Here is a 21,889-nt window from a genome sequence, read left to right as displayed (position 1 = left end):
GTAGTTTCTTGAAACTGTCCAACTGATATTGGTTTATTGATGATATGGAATTAATCGTATGGCTTGCATACATATACACATTGTCATGTAACTTTATTACCGTAATGCAGATGAATATTCAAACATGGCCAAATAAATGTTATTTGCACATTTGTAAAATTTCTAATATTTTTTTATAATTATTTTACTTTTAAAATTAATAAACTTCAAAGAATAAAATTGATGATCTAAAAAAATGATGTTATATGGGTATTCAAATGAAAAGTCCGAGAACATCTGAGTTTCATATATATAATTATAACTATTTTGACATCCACTATTATAGAATCAGGTTATTTGGACCAAAATATGCCGATTGAACCAAATATTCCTTAATAAAATGTTGCTGGGAACAAGGTACAATGTTTTAAATAAAGTTAAATTTTCTTTTTGATTGTTGATATTATCTTTACTGTATATTTATAAATTGTTACCAAAATCGACAAAATAACTTTCGACGAAAAAGTAATAATATTTTATTTATTATTTTACATTTTGTTGGTTGATTCCTGATGATGAAATTGATTCGAAACTTTTTTGGACGAAATTGTTTAGCTATTTTAATTAAAAAATATGACGTAAACATTACTCTGTTACGATACACGATAATTTCAACCATTTTCAAGGAAAACGTATTTCAATAGTTCAGATTTCAATTTCATCATCAGGAAACGTTACGTTTTTTCGCACAATCAACACATCAAATTTAATCAATTTCGGAAAAAAATGACTTATAGACTTTTTAAATGGGGTAATAAAAAAATAAACATTGCAAAATGTTAATTTTGGATGATTTTTTTTATTTTTGCAGTATAGAAAAACGTTTAAGCAAACTCTAATTACGTTTTACGCAGATGAAACGCAAAAAAATCTCGTCGGAATTTCCAACGAAACCGAAGTTTTCGACTTGATTAATCATGTAGTTCTTAAAAAATTACTGAGGTAAATACTTACCACTGCAGCAAGCATGTGACTCCATCTGATTACACATAACTCTCAAACGTTGGGGAGATATTTTGAAATTGTAAATATTAACTGTGCGTCTAATAAATGCGACCAATGCATCTGATAACGAAACTTGCGGTAATAAGAGGAAACACACATATTTAATTTTATTTCCAATATTTATGTAGTACTCATCTTGCGATTCAAGTAATACTGCTATGGTTAGTGTAAAAATGATGCCCAAAAACATCCCCATGATGACGAATAAGGCAAAGGCACCAGATGCTGTCTTTTTCCGGCTGAATATATACGCAAAAGGTATCCCAGCAATACCATAACACAGAAATATGGAAAATAATTTGCCTAAAAAATATATAAAATTAGAAAATTATTTTGAAAATGTTAAACTTACTATAAAAACTTCGAAAATGTGAAATTGATGAAATTCATGTTCAATAATAGAACAAAATATAAAAATACATTTCAATTTCCATACAATATTGCCAGATCAAATATTTACTGCAATAATAGTGTTAAAGTCTTAACATATTCCCAATAATCCGTCATTATTCTGTTACAATCATTAAGAAAACACGAAAATATATTCTATTTTTTTCTATGTATTTCAGCCTAAATAAAACGAGTTTTTTGTCTCGTTCAGACTGCCGCTAAAAACAGGTTGATTATTTACACACTTCGAGATTATTTTTTTCGAGAAAACATAAGTTTTTTGTCTACCTAGAACTGGGTCAACTATATTTGTTCGTTATCTTTAGTTTTATTGTTTTTATCATTATGCAGTTTCTTCGTAACGTATATAAAAAAAGTGGTTTTTAAAACCCACCGTTTGGAACATGTAAAGTTTATTAAAAAGTTCGTATAACCGTTGAAAGATTGATGGTTGTTTTTCCCTATAAAAACTTGAATCAAAGCGGCATTAAGTCTTTCATTCGCGGCCATCGTGTGAGTAGTTACATACCAGACTCAACTCTAAGACTTTGTTCCCGGTGCTTCTACCGGACAGTAGTTACTTCAAGACTCCTCTCACACTTCGTGCTCGGCCCTAGTGCCCAACAGTTCACATGTTCCTTAACTTTGGCTTCTATCATGTTTATCTTTTTTATAAATTTACATTGGTTTTAGAGATGTGGTTGGTTCACCTATAAATGTTAACGTAGTTTTTTGCCAATATAAATATACCTAAATTGAAAAATATGGTAATTTTCCGTCTGATGCTACAGAAGATGTTACACCATTTTTTTCCGTCGAGAGACTTCTTTTTTTAATTGAATAATATATATTATAATTATCTTGAATAATTTTTTTTTAGTTTTGTATTCCTTGCTGTTTCAAGGTCCTAATTTCGACCGGCGCTCCACGAATAATCGCCGGCAACAATTTTAATTTCGAGGATTACGGAGATAGCCATTTGTGGACTCCCTTTGGATTTGAGACTGAATAATCATTTAATCAGTAAACTGGTATTTTCCACTTTTTTTAATTGTTCTTATTGCCGGCTCTGAAACTGGACACAATTACTATCATAATATTCAATAGATTTACATAACATTTAATTGTTATATTCAATATATTTACGTCACATCTAATTTAGGCAGTACATATAATGTATTACCACATCTGTCCTTGTTAAAATAATGATGACAGGTATTATTTAAACTTCCGTGAATGTGTCTACATCCCACGTTTTGCCTTAACAAGTTGAATACATTTCTGCTATCTATGTAGTTGCAGTCATACTCAGTAGCACGTTCTAGTAATACTTTTAAGTCACTTAAATTAAAAGTAGATTTTTTTGGAGGCCACTTGAATTCATGCGCATACAAATTTTATCGCGTTTAAGTCACGATCTTAAAGTGACAGTCACGGCAAACATACTTCATATATCAATAGCTTACTTGTAAAACCAGGTATGTCTCATACAACTGCCAAACCATGGTTTGCTCATTGTCGGTATTGTTTTTATATCTTGCTAATTCTTTAGTAAGTGGTTTTGTATGTTCCTCGATAATTTATAACTTAATGTTTAGTTGTCGATTTACGACTAAAGGCAAATTAAGAGTTTATGGTTTAAACTTAAGCATGAATCATTCAAACAAAACAAGAAATAGAATTTAAAAGGATAAGATAGTTTCAAAACATTTGAGTATAGAATAAATATATCATCTAATACCTTGAAATATACTTCTCCCTTTTGTGTCTTAAGAGAAAAAATGTATTTAATTGGGTACATTTATACCCAAGCAGCAACATTGAATGTTATTTTAAAATTTTTACTTGATAGCTTAATAATCTGCGGTAATGTACGGTTCATATAAGTGATAAACCTACATTATTTATCTCAAGAATATTTTCGGTCGCTTTCAAACGGGCGGGCATGTTTTCGACGCTGAAGTACCTGAGGGTCTTAAAAGTACCCTTGTTTTGGACGCTGCCGGAAGGATTATCGCAGGTACCAGATATTAGATATAATTAGGGTTTAATGATGGTCATTGAAATTTACTTAGTTACTAGTTATTAGTTTGTCAGAGAATAATGAAAAGTGAACATGGAAATTTCAACGTTAGTAAGTAATCGTGGTAAAATTTTGCTCAAAGTGAACAGTTTTACTTTTTCTCAAGATAAAGTACTAAAATCGGGAGAAACGTATTGGAGGTGCGTAAAACGGTCGTTTAAAGCGAAGATATTCACGAAAGGGCCAGAAAAGTTAGTGATCCGAAGTAATCTAGAACATAATCACGAGTGTGATATCAAGACGCTTAATAGACAGATTGTGCGTAGCAGTGCCAAAAGGAAGGCTAAGGATAATTTGACCGAAAGGCCGTCCAAAATCATACATAGTGCGTTGAAAGAAAATGTAGATTGCTTGAGCTACATGTCTGTTAAAGACGTTAATTTAATACGAAATCAAATATACAGTGAACGGCGAATGGCTCAACCGAAACTGCTCAAAAGTAAAGAAGAAACTATTGCTGCGGTAAATATTATGAATTACAAAACATTTAAAGACGAGAATTTTATATTTGCGGTTGAACTAAGTTCTAACATTATCATCTTCTCGTGTAACACTAACATGCGTTTTCTGTGCGGCAGTGAAACGATTTATATGGACGGTACATTTAGTTACTGTGCTCAATATTTCAAGCAATTTTTTACCATACATGTATTTATCAATGGACATTATATACCATTGTGTTATTGTTTACTTCCCGACAAATCGGAACAAACCTATATAAAACTATTTAATGTTTTGAAACGCAAATGTGAAGTAATTGGTCAAAAATTCAATCCAAAAATCATTTTCTCCGATTTTGAAATTGCTATCCACAATGCTGCGCGTTTTGAATTTCCAAATGTGCACATTAAAGGGTGCCGTTTTCATCTTATGCAAGCTTGGTATCGTAATATCGGTGGTTGTGGCTTAATTCGGTAATATAAATTGGCAGACAGTGAAATATCTAAATGGCTGAAATATATTTTTGGGCTGCCATTTTTACCTCCCTCAGAAGTCGAAGAATCTTTCATATATGATTTTATGGCTATTCAACCAAAGGATTCAAAAATTGAAAAGTTTTCCGACTACTTATTGGACAACTACATTGGCGACCACGCAACATTTCCGTCGGAGATGTGGGCTGCGACGAGTGAGAGTTTACAATTAACAACTAATGGTTGTGAATCGTTCCACTCGCGTTTTAATGATAATTTTTACCATGCTCATCCAAATATTTTCCATTTTATTGATGTTTTAAAAAAATTTCAAACTGAAACTTACATTAAAATTAATAGTGTCTGTAATAGTGAAAGTAATAGACTTAAAGATCCAAAGAGTAGAAAAAAAATTATGTTCGTTAGAAATAGGATACATGAGTATCAAACTAACTGTATCGATCGATTCCAATTCGTAAAGTGTATGTCGTATTTATTTCAAAGTGACAAATAAACCTTATTAAGCTTAATCTCTACAATTTTATTACCTGACTTTCCATTTACATTTCAATTACACCCAGCGTCCAAATCATGTATGCAGAAACAGGTAATTTTATTTTTCAGTGTCGAATTTTAAATTTAGCGTCCAAATCATGCACGCCCTTTCAAACAATGTTTTTAAATTTCAAGTGATATTACTGACAACTACTTCGGACTTTAAACGTTAGATATTAATAATGAACTATTCAGTTTATACAAAATTTAAGCTTAAGAAACAAATAAATGTACTTACCGAGTTCGGTGGCGTTATGTTGGAATATGGGAGAACATATCCACAGTAAGAAACTTAATATGAACATTAAAAATATGTAAAATGCCATGTCGGCAATCCAATTAACAAGCCAATAGAAGAATGGTTTCACGCCAGCCATATACTGTATTCTTAAAAATTTCGTTGATATTTCAGTATGTGGGAATATGATAAAAATGCCGTGAATAAAAAGACATCCCACTGGTAATAAGATAAGCCATAAAACAGCAACTTTAGCTTCCGAATATTCTTGTGATGAAAGTCGCTCTTGGACGTATGGTAAAGGCCAATTACTGACAGATATTTCATATTCGGGACCTAATAACGTTTTAGCCAACGAGTCAGTGATTAGATTTACAGAAATCGGAGTACTGTGAGTAGCTATACCATTATATAATGCTATTAATTTAAAGTCACGACCATAAACGAAATTAGCTCCAGCAATCATATGTTCTTTATAATAAGCTATGTTTTCCAGACTTCTTTGCAAAATAGCTGAAAAATTAAGTAAATTTTATATATTTTATTACCGAATCATAAGTACGTTTTAGAAATCGTTTTAACAGGCGCAAATAATTCCCAAATTGGAAAATAAAAACTTACATTTTTCAACGTTATCAACTTTGAATGGTAAACTTTTTTGCGATTCTACAGCTGTCATGTAATATTTCATCAATGTATTAAGTTTTTCGTTTGATGTGTCCCCGCTGTAGTAAACCGAGGTTTGTTTGTAGCTGCTGAGTTTGAGGGGTAGTTCTGGTCCCCTTTCGCTATAGTAGTCACTTCCAGAACTTAAAAATACCGCAAGGGAAAAAAGGACTACTGCTACACCCACCTGAAAATGAAGAAAACTTATATCCAATTTCAAAAATACATTTTAGTAGGAATATTTTGTCATATTAAATTAATTTTTTAATTTTGTGGACAATGCTTAGTGTATCGATTATGGTTTGCATACAGGGACATAAAGAGCGTCACGAATCAGATTGAAGTACTAAAAATTAATCTATTTTTTGTTTGTAATTATTTGCAGCAGGTTATTAACGGTACAATAATCTTGTCCAATATGTGTGTGTTTTGTAATTTCCTTGCTAGACTTGGTGCGCTGATGAACATTGACAATACGCATGTCCGAAAAAAAAAAGAATCTTAAAAATATTGACTATTTCACACGTAATGTAAAGTACAGCTCACTTAAATTGCGATTATATAAAACTTTTAAATGATTTGTGATAAAAACCTATTAAGACAGGTTATTTTTAAGAAAGGTAGACATATTTCAAAACCTTAAGAACTTTGGAAATACGCATGGCCGAAAAAAAAATGAATCATAACAAATGAAATTAGGCAAAATGTATTTGCATTTATAAGTTACGTCGTTGTTAGACAGTTCTGTTTTACACTCATTATCATTTTCCAAATTTATGATCAATTCATGCGCGTCATCCATAATGAATTCTCGGTTGAAATAATCTTCTTCGGTTTTTTTAACATGCCTGTAAGTATTTACCCATATCTCTGACGTGATTTCATTTAGTTGGTGTTTGCTATCTCTAGAACATCTGCTAATTTAAAAGTGGTGTTTATTGCTGCCACATCATTTTTTTAATGGCCAACATTTTCAATCGGGTAAGTTTTATCTGATATGGTGGTAAACTTATAACCGAGTGGCCTTACTCTGCTATCAATTAGTCTACAGCATACAGTCTTTTTATTTTCAAGGAAGATAATTTACCAGTTGCAATTCTTTCGTTTCTTTCAACAGATTCCCAAACGGCGTTCACGTTAGGTCTTCTTTTGTAGATATTAGCAAATGTATAAATGGTATTTCTTATAATGTGTTGCTCAAGTAGATTAACCGATGACTTGGAGCTGGGCTTGCAAATCCTTGTTTTGGATGAACCAAATTTTGAATGTTAATGGTGTGTTTTATCTTCCTTAATTATTTTCTTTGCCATACTTTCTGAGATACTAGCCGCTATTATTTTAGATAATTGTTAAAATATGACATTACTTAAATATCAGTCATTTTTAAGGAAAAAATTAATTAAACAATAAAATAAAAAATTAATAATAATTTTTAACACAAAAAAATAACACAAAATTAATATTGAAAACTTTTTTTACGTAACAATGATTAATGATGATAAATACTTACAGGTACAATGTATGTTGACCACTTTTTTAGAGAGAAATTCACTTTTTTTTTAAGTAAAGTAATAAGAGTCAAAGAAACATGAGGTTCGACGTCTTCTGCAAATAAAAAAGAATGTATAAACGTCTTTGATCATATCAGAAAAATACAAAAAAGTATAGTGGATGCTATACTAAAAACTAAAACTACTAAATAAAAGAAATGCAGTTTAGCAGCATGCAAAGTATATGATATGATAAGAATAACTTAGCTGCCACAAATATTTATTTATATATATATATATATATATATATATATAAATGTATAAAATAAATCGGACAATGAAGCCAGGAGGATCAATATCTTGTTTGAAGGGAGAAAAGATGGTTATTAATGTACAAAAGTTTTGTTCAAAATATGTTTTTTATTTATTGAGAAAACGGGACCTTGACACAGAATTATTTTAAATAATTATCCATTTCAGCAATAGTCCATACACATGGAATTCCTATGTAGACAAAATCGATGTGAAATTGAATTTCGTGTGACAAGATAGTGTGCTGATAATGTCCTGTATAAAATAGCTGTTATAAAACAATATGTTATTTAACAAGCTGATCTGCTAAAGTCTAATAAAAAAATGATGATCAAGACTATGAAAATAGATTCCAAAATACTACAAATTATTAGTACCACATGCAAACCACAAAGTGCAGAAAAAAATAAAGTGAAAAAGTTAGCCATCTCCCATATTCAAAATCAATTACCTGGCACATTTAAGTCCAACAAACCTGAAACATTAATTAAACAGCACAGTATAATAAATCTAATAATGTGATACTAATATATCTTATTGCTATTTTTAATTATTCTAATATTATTTTAAACCAAATCATTAAAAGCTTAACAATGTTAAACTATTTAGCTAATGAAAAATAAAAATATTAATCCTATATTTCTAGAGAATACAGGACAAGCAAGGGATCTCTAGGGACACGTGTCTTGCTGAAGCACGTGACAATAAACCGATGATATTGTCGAACAGTACGTCTGCTAGCAAATCCCATTCCCAAATTCACGTGGTACTTTCTGAACCACGTGAAGTGAATATGAAGAAGACAATGAGAGACCATCTCATTATTTTTCTTCAAAAAAGTTACGATGGTCAATACAACAATGGTTTCCATCAACACCAGTCCCTGGAGGAATCTCCGGTGGGAACAATATAAAAAAACAACCTGGAACCACAAAAACATATTTTACGAAGTTGGAATGCTAGCAAATGTATCCAACGAAATCAGCAAACTCAATATAAAAATGCTAGGTTTGAATTAAGGACGATGGGACAAGACTTAAATAATAAAAATAGGTTCAGATACTTTAAGATGCCACAAGAAAATAGCTTCATAACCATAAAAATCGTCTATAGACAAAACATTCTACTACTCAGGAAATAATGATGCAAGTCATGTTAATGGTATCGGAGTAAAAATATACGAAAAATTAAACCACGCTGATTGAAATTTTATACCGATCGACGACACAGTAAAGTTGCAAATAATATGTTCTCCATTTAATATTAATATTATCCAGATTTACGCACCAACCTCAGATATTTCAGAACATACTGGACAAAGGCATGAAGATCTACAAGAGCTCATGAAATTAAAAAAGGTAATGATTTTCCAAAGGAATCAAAATATCTCTATACATATAATGATAATAAATGGCAATATATTCGAGTAGGTAAATCACTAAAAATACCTTGGTTACTGGATTAACTACAAAATTGGCCTGAAACAAGAATTTTAAACGAGAATAATTGTTCAAGATACAGAAAAACAAATAAAGAAGTCATAAATAGACTAAATACAGAAAAACAACTATTGAAAACCATCAAAATGAGAAAAACGCTATATCCCAAAGAAAAATAACCCACATACCTACATTGTTTGAAATCTAAATGTGTACAAAACTTAAGTCAAGTAAAATTCTAGTAAAAAGCCATTGAATAAGACAAATAACACAACTTTACCAATGATGCATGCCAAATCAAATTCTCTACACTAATAAAAATTATACAAATGTAGAACGACCTCAAAAACTAGAAGACCTAATCTAACCTTGTTGATGTTAGACATCAAATTCAATTACAGATCATGTATACATTTTCTAATCAATGTATCAAAAATTAAGATCGAAATAAAAATCAAAATCATCTTTCGTCAAGATGCGGTGTACCTGGGATAGGAAATAGGATTGGCATTAATTAAGATCTGCCCTCACAGACACAAATCCTGTCTAGAGCGTATTTTTTTGTTTATATTTTTACAGAAAATTCAAGGATTTTTGCGTAGATGAGGAGATATGTTGTGGAATGCAACTTCTAGCTTCTCCATATATCTCTTTACATCTTTTTAGCATCGTCTTTGTTGCCTTGCAATTCTTAGAAGGCACAGATTCAAGCAAAAATTCTGAATTTTCGTTTCGTCAATATCTTCGGATTTCTACTTTTGCGATTTATTATCAGATGTCGATATAGCGTCCATACTGAAGCCATTTTATCGTTGCTTCCTTTCGACGGAAAATATTTGTTTTCATCTTCGGAGCCTCTGTAACAGTCGCTCTGATGAGTCCTGTTAAAATGAAATACTTATAAACGAACATACAGAGGCACTATACGTGAAATCAAATCTTAACTGTCTTTCTTTTAAAATTCAAAGAGTTATAAAGGAATTTACGATTGTTTTATAAAAAAGGCTTATGGATTATATGGAGTTCAAACGCAGCTAAGTGAAACAGTTATTCTCCTCCATCCCTTCTTGTCCATTGCTTTCATCCTCCAATTTGTGACGTTGAGTCTTTTTAGATCATCTTCTACTTCCATTTTCCACCTTGTTCTGGGTTGACAATATTTTCTCTGATGTCCTCCTATTGTACTTGACAGTATCATTTTCGGTCTATCCTCTGGCATCCTCGTTGGGTTCTTATTATTCCTAGTATGCTGGGCTCCCCATATAACACTCTCAGATCTACGTTTGTCCTTCTGATCCAAACAACGTTCTCCATGTTCCTCCATTAATATTTTTCGTTCCAATATCGGTCCCATTTCTTGTTTTATATTTGATGCCCATGTCTTTTGATGTATAAGTTACTATAGACCTAATAACCGTTCTGTATATTCTTAACCTCTTGATATGTATTCATTTCTTAGTAACCTATTTATTGCATAAACACACTTTTGTTCGCTTTTATTAGTCTATTTTGGATTTCTTCTTCTATATTTCTCATGTTATAATTGTTTCTAGATATTCGAAACTCTCAACTTCCTCAAATCTATATGTACAGTACGTAAATCTTTCAGCTGGACATAGGTAATATATATTGAGGTAAGTGTGGCAACTGCGCTTTCTCAAGCCCACTGCTGTTATCCATGGGAGGCAAATCGGAATATCTCGTAGGCCATTTAATTTGGCCTGTTCCGCTTATAATGCGATCCTGGAAAATTGCGTTTAAATAATTTTTTAAGATACGTGCATTATAAACTTAACAGCCATCCTGTTGATACCAGACATCTTCTAAACGTACATCTGGCAGATTCTGAAGCCGGAATAATGTTTTCTTGTAAAAGATCAAGATATTTAGCTAAATTCAGAACTCCCTCAATGAAAAATGGACCAATTACATGGTACCTAAAATGCCGGTCCACACATTAAGTTTTTGAGGTCGTTAAGTCTGATGTACAATAATTTGATGTTTATTTTCCTGAGACCAATACCACGTTCTGGAAGGATTGTGATGACCCCATATAGAAAATGACAATTCATCGGTGAAAAGGATATTTTTTATAAACTTTTAAGCTCATTTTCGTGAGATACGTTCATTACAGCTTCACAAAACTCCATTCTACGAAATTGATCTCGGGGAAATAACTCTTTTTTGATGAAACGACTTTTTGAATATTTAAAACTCTTAAAGCCATATTTTTTTAAAACTTTATGCGAGACCTCTAACTCCTCGGCCACCCTTCTAGTGGTTCTGTAGTTATCCACCTCAATGGTAGCACAACTACTCTCCTTTCGATTTCCTGCTGTTTTTCCGGGGACATCTCTTTCCTTTTGTAACATTTTGTACAATCTTGTAAATTTCTTCTTCTTGTGGTTCCTATCCGTTTCGGATGTTGGTGACCATCATGGCAATCTGTATTTTGCAAACTGCTGCTCTGAAAAGATTTGTGGTTGTTGTGTTGAACCACATACGATTGTTCAGTCAGTAAATCCTTCGACTTCCTAGTCCTCGTTTTCCTTCTACTTTTCCTTGTAGAATGAATTGCAGCAACCCATATCTTTCGCTGTTCCTCATGATTTGGCCGAGGTAAACAATGTGTTTGATTGTAAACATGTATTTCAAAACTATTTACAATATTTGCAACTGTTTGTCTGCAAGGTATGGGTCTATTTTCAAAAGTATTAACAAATAGATCTACACACTCTGACAAAGAATTGCCTTGATAATACCATTTAATTATTTAAACCTTTTCTGGAGAAGTGTAAATAAACATTTTAAAACGGTACTCTTCGCTTCATGGTTCCAATTGAAAATAAATGCGTACAGCAAACAGATTCCGATCTGTTCCTATTGGCACCGAAGGTGCCGATTATCGAGTTATCAATAACATTGCAGGCTATCGCTTCTTGTGGTGGAATATTGGCAGACTCGAGAAAGCGCAGTTGCCACAGTTACTTCAATGTATATTACCTATGTCCAGCTGAAAGGTTTACGTACTGTATTATTATTTGTTTGAACTGATATATACTTTTCTCATACATATTCTTGGTCTGTTCATTCTACGTATTTTGTTTTTATGCCATTAATATATAGTCCCTTTTTTATGGCATTTTCTTCTAATTCTTGAGTTATCCATATTATTTACTGTTTGCTTCTTGCTACTATTGCTATATCATAAAGGAACACCAGGCATTGAGGCTTTTTATGATATATAATTCTATTTTATATAATTGTCTACTTATATTGGCTTCCCGCAGCACGATTTCCAGGAGGAGACTAAAGAGAATAGATGAAAGTGGGTCACCTTGCCTTACTCCTTCATTTACTAGGAAATTGTATGATATTTCATTAAGTATTTACTTTTACTTGGTTTTCTGTTCTTCGTAGTGTTAGTTGCATCATTCTAATAATTTTTCTGCTTATTTCTAGTTCGTTTAGCGATTTATTTATACAATTCCTTCCTTTTTACTTTATTAAATTCTTATCTCAGTAGTTTAATAGTAATAAAATAAATTAGTTACCTTGTGTGGGCGCCGATGAAGTTTCTTCTGATAAACTTTCAATCTCTTGTCGTGTTCTAAAAGGAAAAAAGTTGCAATAATATACAGAAATAAAAATATACAAACAAATTTAAAGCGTCATTTCAAATATACACTACTTTTTAGACAGTAAAAACATCACAGCGAGGTAAAAACAAATATGCATTTTTTGGTGCATCAAAAAACAATTTATTCTAAATATTTCTGGTACACTGATTTTTAAAATACGAATATTTTTCTTCTATCAACTCTAATTTTAGAGATAGATAAAATTACATATTTCATAAATGCCCATTCATTGATTCATTGAATTGTCCATTAAATTTTTCCAATATCTAATTTACTGAACCGCCACCGTGTTCAGAGGGCACGTAAAGTCTGTCCCGGCTACTTAAGTGGTCGTTAATCATGTTAGAAGCGCTTGCGCGATCTGAAAACACTAGACATAAGCCAGAACTTTAATTTTTTTAATTTTTGTTTGTTTCTATAGGTTGTATTTAAACAACATTTATATGGCGGAATAAGACTAACTAAATACCAAATGTGCTTACATCTTCTACAACTTAACTAATACAGAAAATCTCATGTTATTTTTGTATTCAGCATACCAAAATTATTTAAAAACAGATAAAAAGCCCGTCACCAAAACATGTGTTGAACAGTATAATTAATAATTAATTTCTTAACTTACTTTAGGAATACATCTTCTAAAGTCGTGATCGTTATCGATATATTAATAAGGTGTAGATCGGATCGTTTGTCTTCCAATTGTTCAAGAAGTTTCGACATATTGGTATTTTGATAGGGTAAAACAAAGACCAAGTTATTTCCATTATTTGACGTCAAATGTGCATCGGGCATAAAAGTCTTAATAAATCTACTAATAGCATCTACATCTGCGTCTTCTTGAATCACTAAGGATAAGTGGTAACCTGTATCTGTAACAATGCGGGTATTTTTCATTTAAAACAAAGTTCATAAATAATTGGAATTACATAAAAATATATTTATGTTCATTAACCAGTTACTTTTCTTAAAGTTACTTGTAAATAGGGCCACATAGGCTATATTGAACAAACGTGATGAGCGATAATGGTTTGACATTCATTAATTAACAACGTAAATGTTTAAAACGAATTCCCCAATTTTCATTATATACAGAACAGATGTGTTGTGACCAAAAATGTATTTTAATTTTGCAAATATAACACTATATAATTTATCGGTCAGAAATAATTCGTCGGTCAACAAGTCCCGGATCTAAACATGAAATAGCGACTCTACTTAATTATCTATTAATTGACATGACATTTCGGTAGCGTCAACCTTCAAAAGCATACTGTAAAAATTTCATATCATTCGTATTATTATAAACTGAGTTATAGTGCTTGAAGTGACGCTACTTTTGTGATTTTTATAAACAATGCATTCAAACTAATTGTGTATGTGGATTTATCACTGTTATTTGATTGGAAAAAATACCGTCCCAACTGTGCAATGGCCCAGAAAGTGTTACCGGTATTTTGTTCCATCGATTACAACCATTAAACTATAGTTTGCTGAATTAAAACGCGGTCGAACCAGCGCCAATGATGCTGAGCGCTCTGGAAGGCCAAATGAGACAGTCATTCCCGAAAATAGCGAAAAAAAAAACGCTGAAAATTATTATGGAAAACCGCAAAGTGAAATTGCAAGAGATAGTTGAGACTTTAAAGATTATCAAAGAGTAGCATTTTCACTATTATACATGAACATTTGGGTATGAGAAAGCTTCTTTCCAAATGGGTGCCACGTTTTCTCATACCAGAGCAACGAGCAAAAAAACAACGAACTGATGAGTATCGGCCGGTGCTGTTTGGAGGTATTTAATCGGAATGAGTTGGAGTGTTTACGTCGGAAAAACTTCAATGTTTCATCAATATCACAATTAATGAAACAGGGGTTCATCACTTCAGTCCGGAATGAAATCGGTAGTCATCTGAATGAAAAGCATCCAAAGGCTATCCAACAATATATGGAGAATGTCATAAATATTCAATGATACCTTAACACAACACGACACAAGGACAAACAGTTTAAAAATTATTAAAAATCGACGAAGCTATATTGGGTAAAGACAATCTTTTTTCTCTCTCCTGATTTCACCCAATCTCTCGCATTTGCGAGTAGACAAGAATACGCAGTGCCGATTAAAGCTTTCAACTAGCTGAAAACCGTGTACAACTCCCCAATGAAATTGGCAACATTAGGAGGATATAATAAGAAAAGAGGTCGTTTGCATTATCATTTAATATTGAGATGTGTATTGAACATCAAGTGTCTAACTCGACGGGAAGTTGGTTTAAAATCGTTTACCAAATTTCGCCCAACAGAAAGACAGAGGCAAATTAATTAAAACGTATTAAACGACTTGATAATCTGGAAAGAGAAATATAGATAATAAAAAAACGGTCATGGAAAAAGGAGCATCTATAGAAAACCTACCAATAATCACTGAACAATCAAGATAAACCAAGTAAAACTTAGTCTATTATACAGAACTAAAAAAATAACAAACAAAATAAAACATCATCAAAAACAACAGCTTCTTATTTGGGTCATCTAATAAATAAATAAAAACACACATGGCATGAACCAACGTTAATTTCTATTAAAATCAAATATAATTACTTACTGTATTTCTTTTTCAAAAACATAGGAGTACCATAACAGTTTAGACTTCCGTCAGACATTATTGCTATCCAGTCTCCTAGTGCATCTGCTTCTTCCATAAAATGGGTGGTAATAAGTATTGTTTTCTCTCCTCTCCATGCTAACAATAGATCCCAAAGCTCCCTTCTAGATTGGGGATCCATTCCCGAAGATGGCTCATCCAAAATGAGTACCTAAAAATATGTCATATTCAATAAATGCATGCGTCAATATATGCATGCCAGGTTAAAAGTCATGTCATATTTTATACATATAGTTTACTGTCCTATTTATTTTAATTATTACTAATAAATCAAACATCTTCCATTAATTCTAAATTATAAATAATTAATTTCTAAATAAATGGTAATTTAAAACGAATTGTTGACTTGACGTTCAGGTGTCCAAATTGCAAGTCGTTTTCAAAATGCTATTTTGAGCCAAATTACTATTTTGAGCAGTTGTCAATCTATGCTCTAATCAGCATGCAAAAAACAGCTTTCCTGTAAAAAGACCTAATTTAATAACTCCTTACTCAAGGATATAATATCCTGTTACATCAAGATCAATCTTGATCCTACCCTTAAAGTCGAACGCGAAACTTCATCCACCACCAAGCAGTCTGATCTCCCTGACGGATACCAAGAAGTATTTCCTAAAAATTATGTACTAAACAAACGAATTTAAGCTTTATATACACTTCTTTCTATGTTTGGAATTCCATTAGCTTGATTTTGCCTCTAACGGTTGGCCCTCAAAATGTTGTGGTAAATTTTGATGTGCCGTCTCTATTTTCCAACATTCCCATGCATACAGTATCCAAGATTCTCTCGATATTCTATGGAGTCGATGACAATGTGTCTTTGGTTCTAGCTGATTTTGCGAATAAATGCCTTTATTCTACTTATTATTCTTTCAGGTGCAATTTCTTCAAACAAGTATCTGGAAATAAAATGAGCTCTTCTCTTTCTTTTATCATTGCTGGTACGTTCATCGAAGCTTTACGAGACCTCAACTCTAGACATTGGTTCCACGGTCAAAACATTAGTCCTTCTTTTCTCGATCCTCTGAATACACAACATGCAAATAAGGTTTAAAATGGACGTAAAAAATAATCGGTTCCTTCTATTTCTTGATGTGGGGGTCTTTCATAAACGAATTGGTCATTCGGTTACAGAAAGAACACTTCATCACACCAGTATCATCACATACGTAGGCGAAACTGGTCAATCTGTCAAAAACAGCTGCAAAAGCTGTAGCTGCAAAAAATTGCCAAGAATTCAGACATTCCGTATTCTTTCCAAAAATTTCTACTTCTATTTTAGAAAAAATCGTGAAAGCTAGAAATATCTAGCATGACATTCGTGAATGCATCCAGAGAATCTAAACAAAGAGGAAAGCTACTTCGTATCTCCCAACTGGAACCCAACTCTTTACAGTACATCCGAATAAAAACAGACCAACAGCTAAACGTGCCTCATGGTACAAAGAATACACAAGGTATGATACATAATGTTCCAAAATCGGTTCGCTTTCGCGCATGACGTAGTCAAGAACGCTTATTCCCGCAACATTTGAATGTAGTTGTACAGGAAAGATTTTTTTAAAACTTTTAGAAATTTAAAAGTTTTTTTATATAATTTGGCTAATTTAATTATAGCAATTATAAAGAGATGATAAAATTATGTTATTATAATATTTAACCATAAATAAAATTTTGAAGTTAATTTAAGTTTATTGATTTTTGGTAGTTATTTTTTTAACATAGATATCCTTTATAAAACAGGTTTTAATTATCTTTTATTACACGTAGGTACAGGTTAATTAACTTATACTCCAGAGTTCGATATTTCAGATGTTTAAAAAGATACAAAAAAGTGGTAATAAAGGTACACAAAAGTTGAACGTATATATACCTACTGAACTAAACACAAAATCAAAATAAATAATGATAAAGTCAACTTTATTTATATCGAATAAGCTAGCTGGCCATCGAATATGAGTGTAGTGAGGTCACACAATATTGCACAACGTTTTAAATGTCATCTTTTGTAATATTCACACATAAAATTATCTTGCTATTGTTTATAATAATGATAACATTATATATTTTAATAATGATAACATGATTTAACAAAGAAAAATATGTTATTTTGGAAGATGCTAAATTGATTTCCTCCGAAACAGTTCTTATTGCAAATTGCATAGCAGGCTGAGGCTAGTTTCTTACTTAACAAATCGATATGAAAGAACCATTTAAGGTTTCATGACTAATAATTAATAAAAATAAAGATTTAGACTTACGACGTTGACCTAGAAGTAGTAAGAAGCTGCTCAACATACTTTTTGGACTCTTTGTGTTCGGCTCTTTGTACGCGTTTCTTTTGGTTGGTTAAAAGGGTAGCCGATTTTGATCTAGGCAAATAAAGACTAGGTACTGCCTCAGGTTTGAGTTTTAGACCCTTTTTAGAACGTAATTTAAAAGTTCCTGTTGTACATTTCTTTGGTAATCTTCAGTTTTAAAATGTTTAGAACAAATTCTTGCAGTATTACAATTAAAATTATCCTATCTACAACAAGATATAATCCACAGTTTTCTGGTCACACTATCTTTAGGAAATGTATGAAACCTAAAGATTGTATCTTCTTACCAGTAAGGCGCGCCTTACTGGTAATTTTTTACTGGGACCGCTCGTCTGGGATACAGCCGCCGGTTAAATTTTAGCCATCAAATTTTTTAAGCCCTTGCGAAGTGGATATTTGTATAAAGAGACATATGTAAGCATATATCTAAATTATTTTTCTATTATAAAATAGATGACTCAGTCAGTATTGAGTTACTTTAAAATATATTTATTATCTCATAACTTGCAATTTGCAATAGTCACCATTGATAACCGATATTATTGTTGAACTTTTGTTTTTATACAAGCTTTCTGTCTTGCCGGTGTAAAGTCGTCTGAAGTCGATATTTATTGTGTTTGCGTTTGAACTAATTTGTGTCTTATTTTCATATAAGTGAATTTTGTATATAATAATCGGTAGGTTATAGTAATGTGTATATTTTTTATTTTACTAAATTTCATTATAACTCATCTAAAATACCATATTGAATTGTAAAACAGATTTTTCTTTATTGTAATCTATTTTGTTTTTATTTCAGTAAAACTGCTTGGAAGTGAGTGAGTTGGACAAGTGAGTGAGTTGGAATCACAATAAGCAAATCTACTACTATTTACCTATTCACAGTATTTCCTCTGCAGAAAATTTTTAAATTTCAACGGATTTGCATACAAAAAGAGTGCTTATATTATTAGTATATGTATGAAAACAAAAATAAATATTTCGCCTGAATCCCTAGGAAAAGTAAAGGTTTTACGCAGCTGAAAATATATTTTTTATTCAATTATAACCAAAACAAAACATTTAAAAAAAAATTAGATCATTTTTTGACCATAATTTCAAACTTAATGTGTACGTTAAGCTGTAATAATGGGTTCGAGGTGGTTCGAGCGGTCTTGACTACGTCACACTCCTGGGCCAGCTGTCAAATGTCATGCGCAATATCATACCTTGTGTATTCATTGTACCATGAACGTGCCTAGTGGTAACCCCCACCATCTGAAAGAACACGCCAATAGTCGACAAACCGAAACAGTACGATCAGCTATAAACGGTCAACGGTCGTTCCATGTAGTTTCTGCATGCAACGATCGGACGCGGATTTATGTTTAACGCACTTTCAAAAACCCGAAAATTGCTACGCATAGGTTACCATGTGAAGGTCATACCTACTGCTATTTTATATCAGCAGCTGGCTAACGATATATGCTGTCTGTCAACACGATGTAAGCAAGCGTGAGCTTGTGGGAAGTTACTGTAATATAATGAGATAGTCTTCTTTTGCATTGACATTTTATAAGGAAATATCTTTGTGTTTTTGACGGATCGGTAACACCTGACGATTCTTCTGTAATATTTTTCAATAAAACTAATTATTTTTGCATCATTTTTTATACTGCAACCCACCTTCAACCTTATTTATGAACATTCTGTCTAATTCACAACTAGTCTTAAATATATTTTTTCGAATTTAAAAATAAATTGAATATTATAGAGTATTCGTCATTTGCTGCGTTGTAAGATGTATCGGCCGAATGTTGTATATTTCGTAATGTGCGTAATTTCTTGAACTTTCGACCCAGTATATGTATCAGATATTATGTTATATTCATTTCAGATAAATACAGTTTGCTTACCTTTGAATCACCGATAAGGGCCATTGCCAAGCACAGCTTTCTTTGCATACCACCTGAGAGTGTATGAGCCATGGAATTCTCTTTATCGGGCATATTTAATTTTGCCAACAAACTTTTTGCTTCTTCGTTAGCTTCTTTTGTAGATTTTCCTTTCAGCTAAAATATGCGTGAAAAATAATTTAAAAAGAGTAATGAAACATTCAAACAGGATTTATTAATTTGCAAAAAAATAATATTTAAGTATTAAATTATTATTAATTATTAAACACATGAAGTACGGAACTTCCGTGATGGTATTCCCTTGTCAGAGTTTTTTTTTAAACAGTTTTCAAACGTCGTTGGCTTGATAAACTTGGACTTCACGATATAACGAAATTTCCTCCCTTTCAACGGTAAGAAGTAAACGTGATTACGATACATAGCACCATCTACTATGTGGCAACCACTAATATACTTGAAAGATAACCTATCTTCCAGAAACAAATTTCTGTAATTCGTTTTATAGGGGACGACCTCTTTTTCATGAGGAGGCATGAATGCTTGTCTTCCTTTTTTATCTTTTATTTTCTTTGTAAAAGTGTAAATATTCGTTCAGAATATCCTTAAGAAAGAACATCAGATATATCTCATACCTAGAGAAAAGTCGTAAAGATGTCTAAAACTTTACGGCCTACCCAGGTTACATAAGGCAGGATTACCATTGCGACCAATAGTTAGTTCTATCGGATCTCTTCTACAACCGCTGGCAAAATTTCTGGCTGAACAGCTACAACCATATGCAGAAGAAGCGGATTCTTACGTCAAGAATGCAAGCCACTTCATCGAACGTATAAAAGATGTGACTCTCTTGAGCCGGGACATTTGTTAGTCAGCCTCGATGTGGGTTCACTTTTTACGAATGTTGCTATACATGAATCATTAGAAATTATAAGCAGAAAGTATCCAATACCACAAGATACTCTAAGTCTAAGAAAGCACTGCGTAAATAAAACATATTTCATCTATAAGGAGCAAAGTTGAAGGAGCACCGATGGGTTCACCACTGTCACCGGTAATAGCAAACCTGTTTATGCACGAAATAGAACAGCGAGCAATACCAACAGCCGAACACAAACCCAATCTTTGGCTTAGGTACGTGGATGATACTTTTATAATCTGGATGCATGGAGAAGAAAAACTAAAGGTATTTTTAGAACACATCAATAGTATACACCATAAAATCCAGTTTATTATGGAACTGGAAGAAAACGAACAACTACCATTTTTAGATGCGTTAATAATAAAGAAGCAAGACGGGCACATAGGACACACATTATACCGAAAACCCACATATATCGATAGATACGTACATGCCAATTCACATCACAATCCTGCACAATTACATTCGGCCATTAACCCTTTCGCTACGGGCCAACTATCGGTTGCGTGTTTGAATCGTTTTTCGTTTGTCGGCAGTTTGTTTATATTCGTTTTATGAAAGTGGTGGAAGTTTTTTTCGTAAAACTGTGCTGTTGTGTATGTACGGCATCAGTATGGTGTATTTGTGGATCGTAACGTACATGAACGATACTAGTAAGCAAGATGGACAATGTAGAACGTACTATTACGATTATAGCTCTTCAAAGATGCAAATACTTAAAAATGTACGGTAACAGAATCTGAACGATGGAGATTAATTTCAGTAATAGTACGGCGCTCGCTCATCAAAGCTGCAAATAAAAATCGTACTTTTACGGCAACAGTATCGAAAGGGTTAAAGCCCTGATGACAGAATCCGAAAGACCGACAGATGAAAAACATAAAAATAAAGAAATGCATAATGTGAAAACAGCGCTAAGAAAAAACGGCTTTTCAACATATACCATTGAAAACGCTCATAATGCTCAAAAAAGAATTAAGGATCCAACAGAAGAGGAAAAACCGATTGTAAAATCCATTCTATCATATGTAAAGGGTGACAGAGAAAATAGGGAGAGTGCTAAGAAAACACAAAATAGAAACGATATTTAATACCGACAGAAAAATCTCAACCATTTTACCATTCGCCAAAACAAAAATATCGTTAGAAAATCAAGGAGTATACAAGATTCCATGTGGGAACTGTGACAAATCGTACATCGGACAGACCAACCGAAGAATCAATGTTAGACGAGAAGAACATCGAAATGCCATCGAAATAAGGGAAAAAACGTCGTCCCCCTAAGATTTTAAGAAAAAGATTTTGAAAACAAGGGGA

General features: G+C 32.4%; 1 protein-coding gene across 2 annotated transcripts in view; it reads right to left on the bottom strand.

Annotated features, from left to right (window-relative positions):
- Positions 1-21,889, bottom strand: part of LOC140434966 (phospholipid-transporting ATPase ABCA3-like) — a 117,508-nt gene that overhangs the window by 17,556 nt on the left and 78,063 nt on the right. The window contains exons 10-18 of one of the 2 annotated variants that reach the window (XM_072523612.1): positions 19,654-19,809; positions 15,378-15,588; positions 13,395-13,641; positions 12,686-12,741; positions 8,144-8,167; positions 7,401-7,495; positions 5,846-6,077; positions 5,225-5,737; positions 994-1,347 (exon numbers count right to left, since the gene is read on the bottom strand). In XM_072523612.1, the coding sequence (XP_072379713.1) occupies positions 994-1,347; positions 5,225-5,737; positions 5,846-6,077; positions 7,401-7,495; positions 8,144-8,167; positions 12,686-12,741; positions 13,395-13,641; positions 15,378-15,588; positions 19,654-19,809 (1,888 nt within the window). The remainder of the gene's footprint in view (positions 1-993; positions 1,348-5,224; positions 5,738-5,845; positions 6,078-7,400; positions 7,496-8,143; positions 8,168-12,685; positions 12,742-13,394; positions 13,642-15,377; positions 15,589-19,653; positions 19,810-21,889) is intronic. The other variant, XM_072523613.1, reaches the window with a different exon arrangement.

This window comes from Diabrotica undecimpunctata, chromosome 2 (genome assembly GCF_040954645.1).
Source record: "Diabrotica undecimpunctata isolate CICGRU chromosome 2, icDiaUnde3, whole genome shotgun sequence".
In the NCBI taxonomy this organism is placed as follows: Eukaryota; Metazoa; Arthropoda; class Insecta; order Coleoptera; family Chrysomelidae; genus Diabrotica; species Diabrotica undecimpunctata.
The sequence above is the reverse complement of the archived record's forward strand: the minus strand, read 5'-3'. Positions and strand labels throughout refer to the sequence as shown.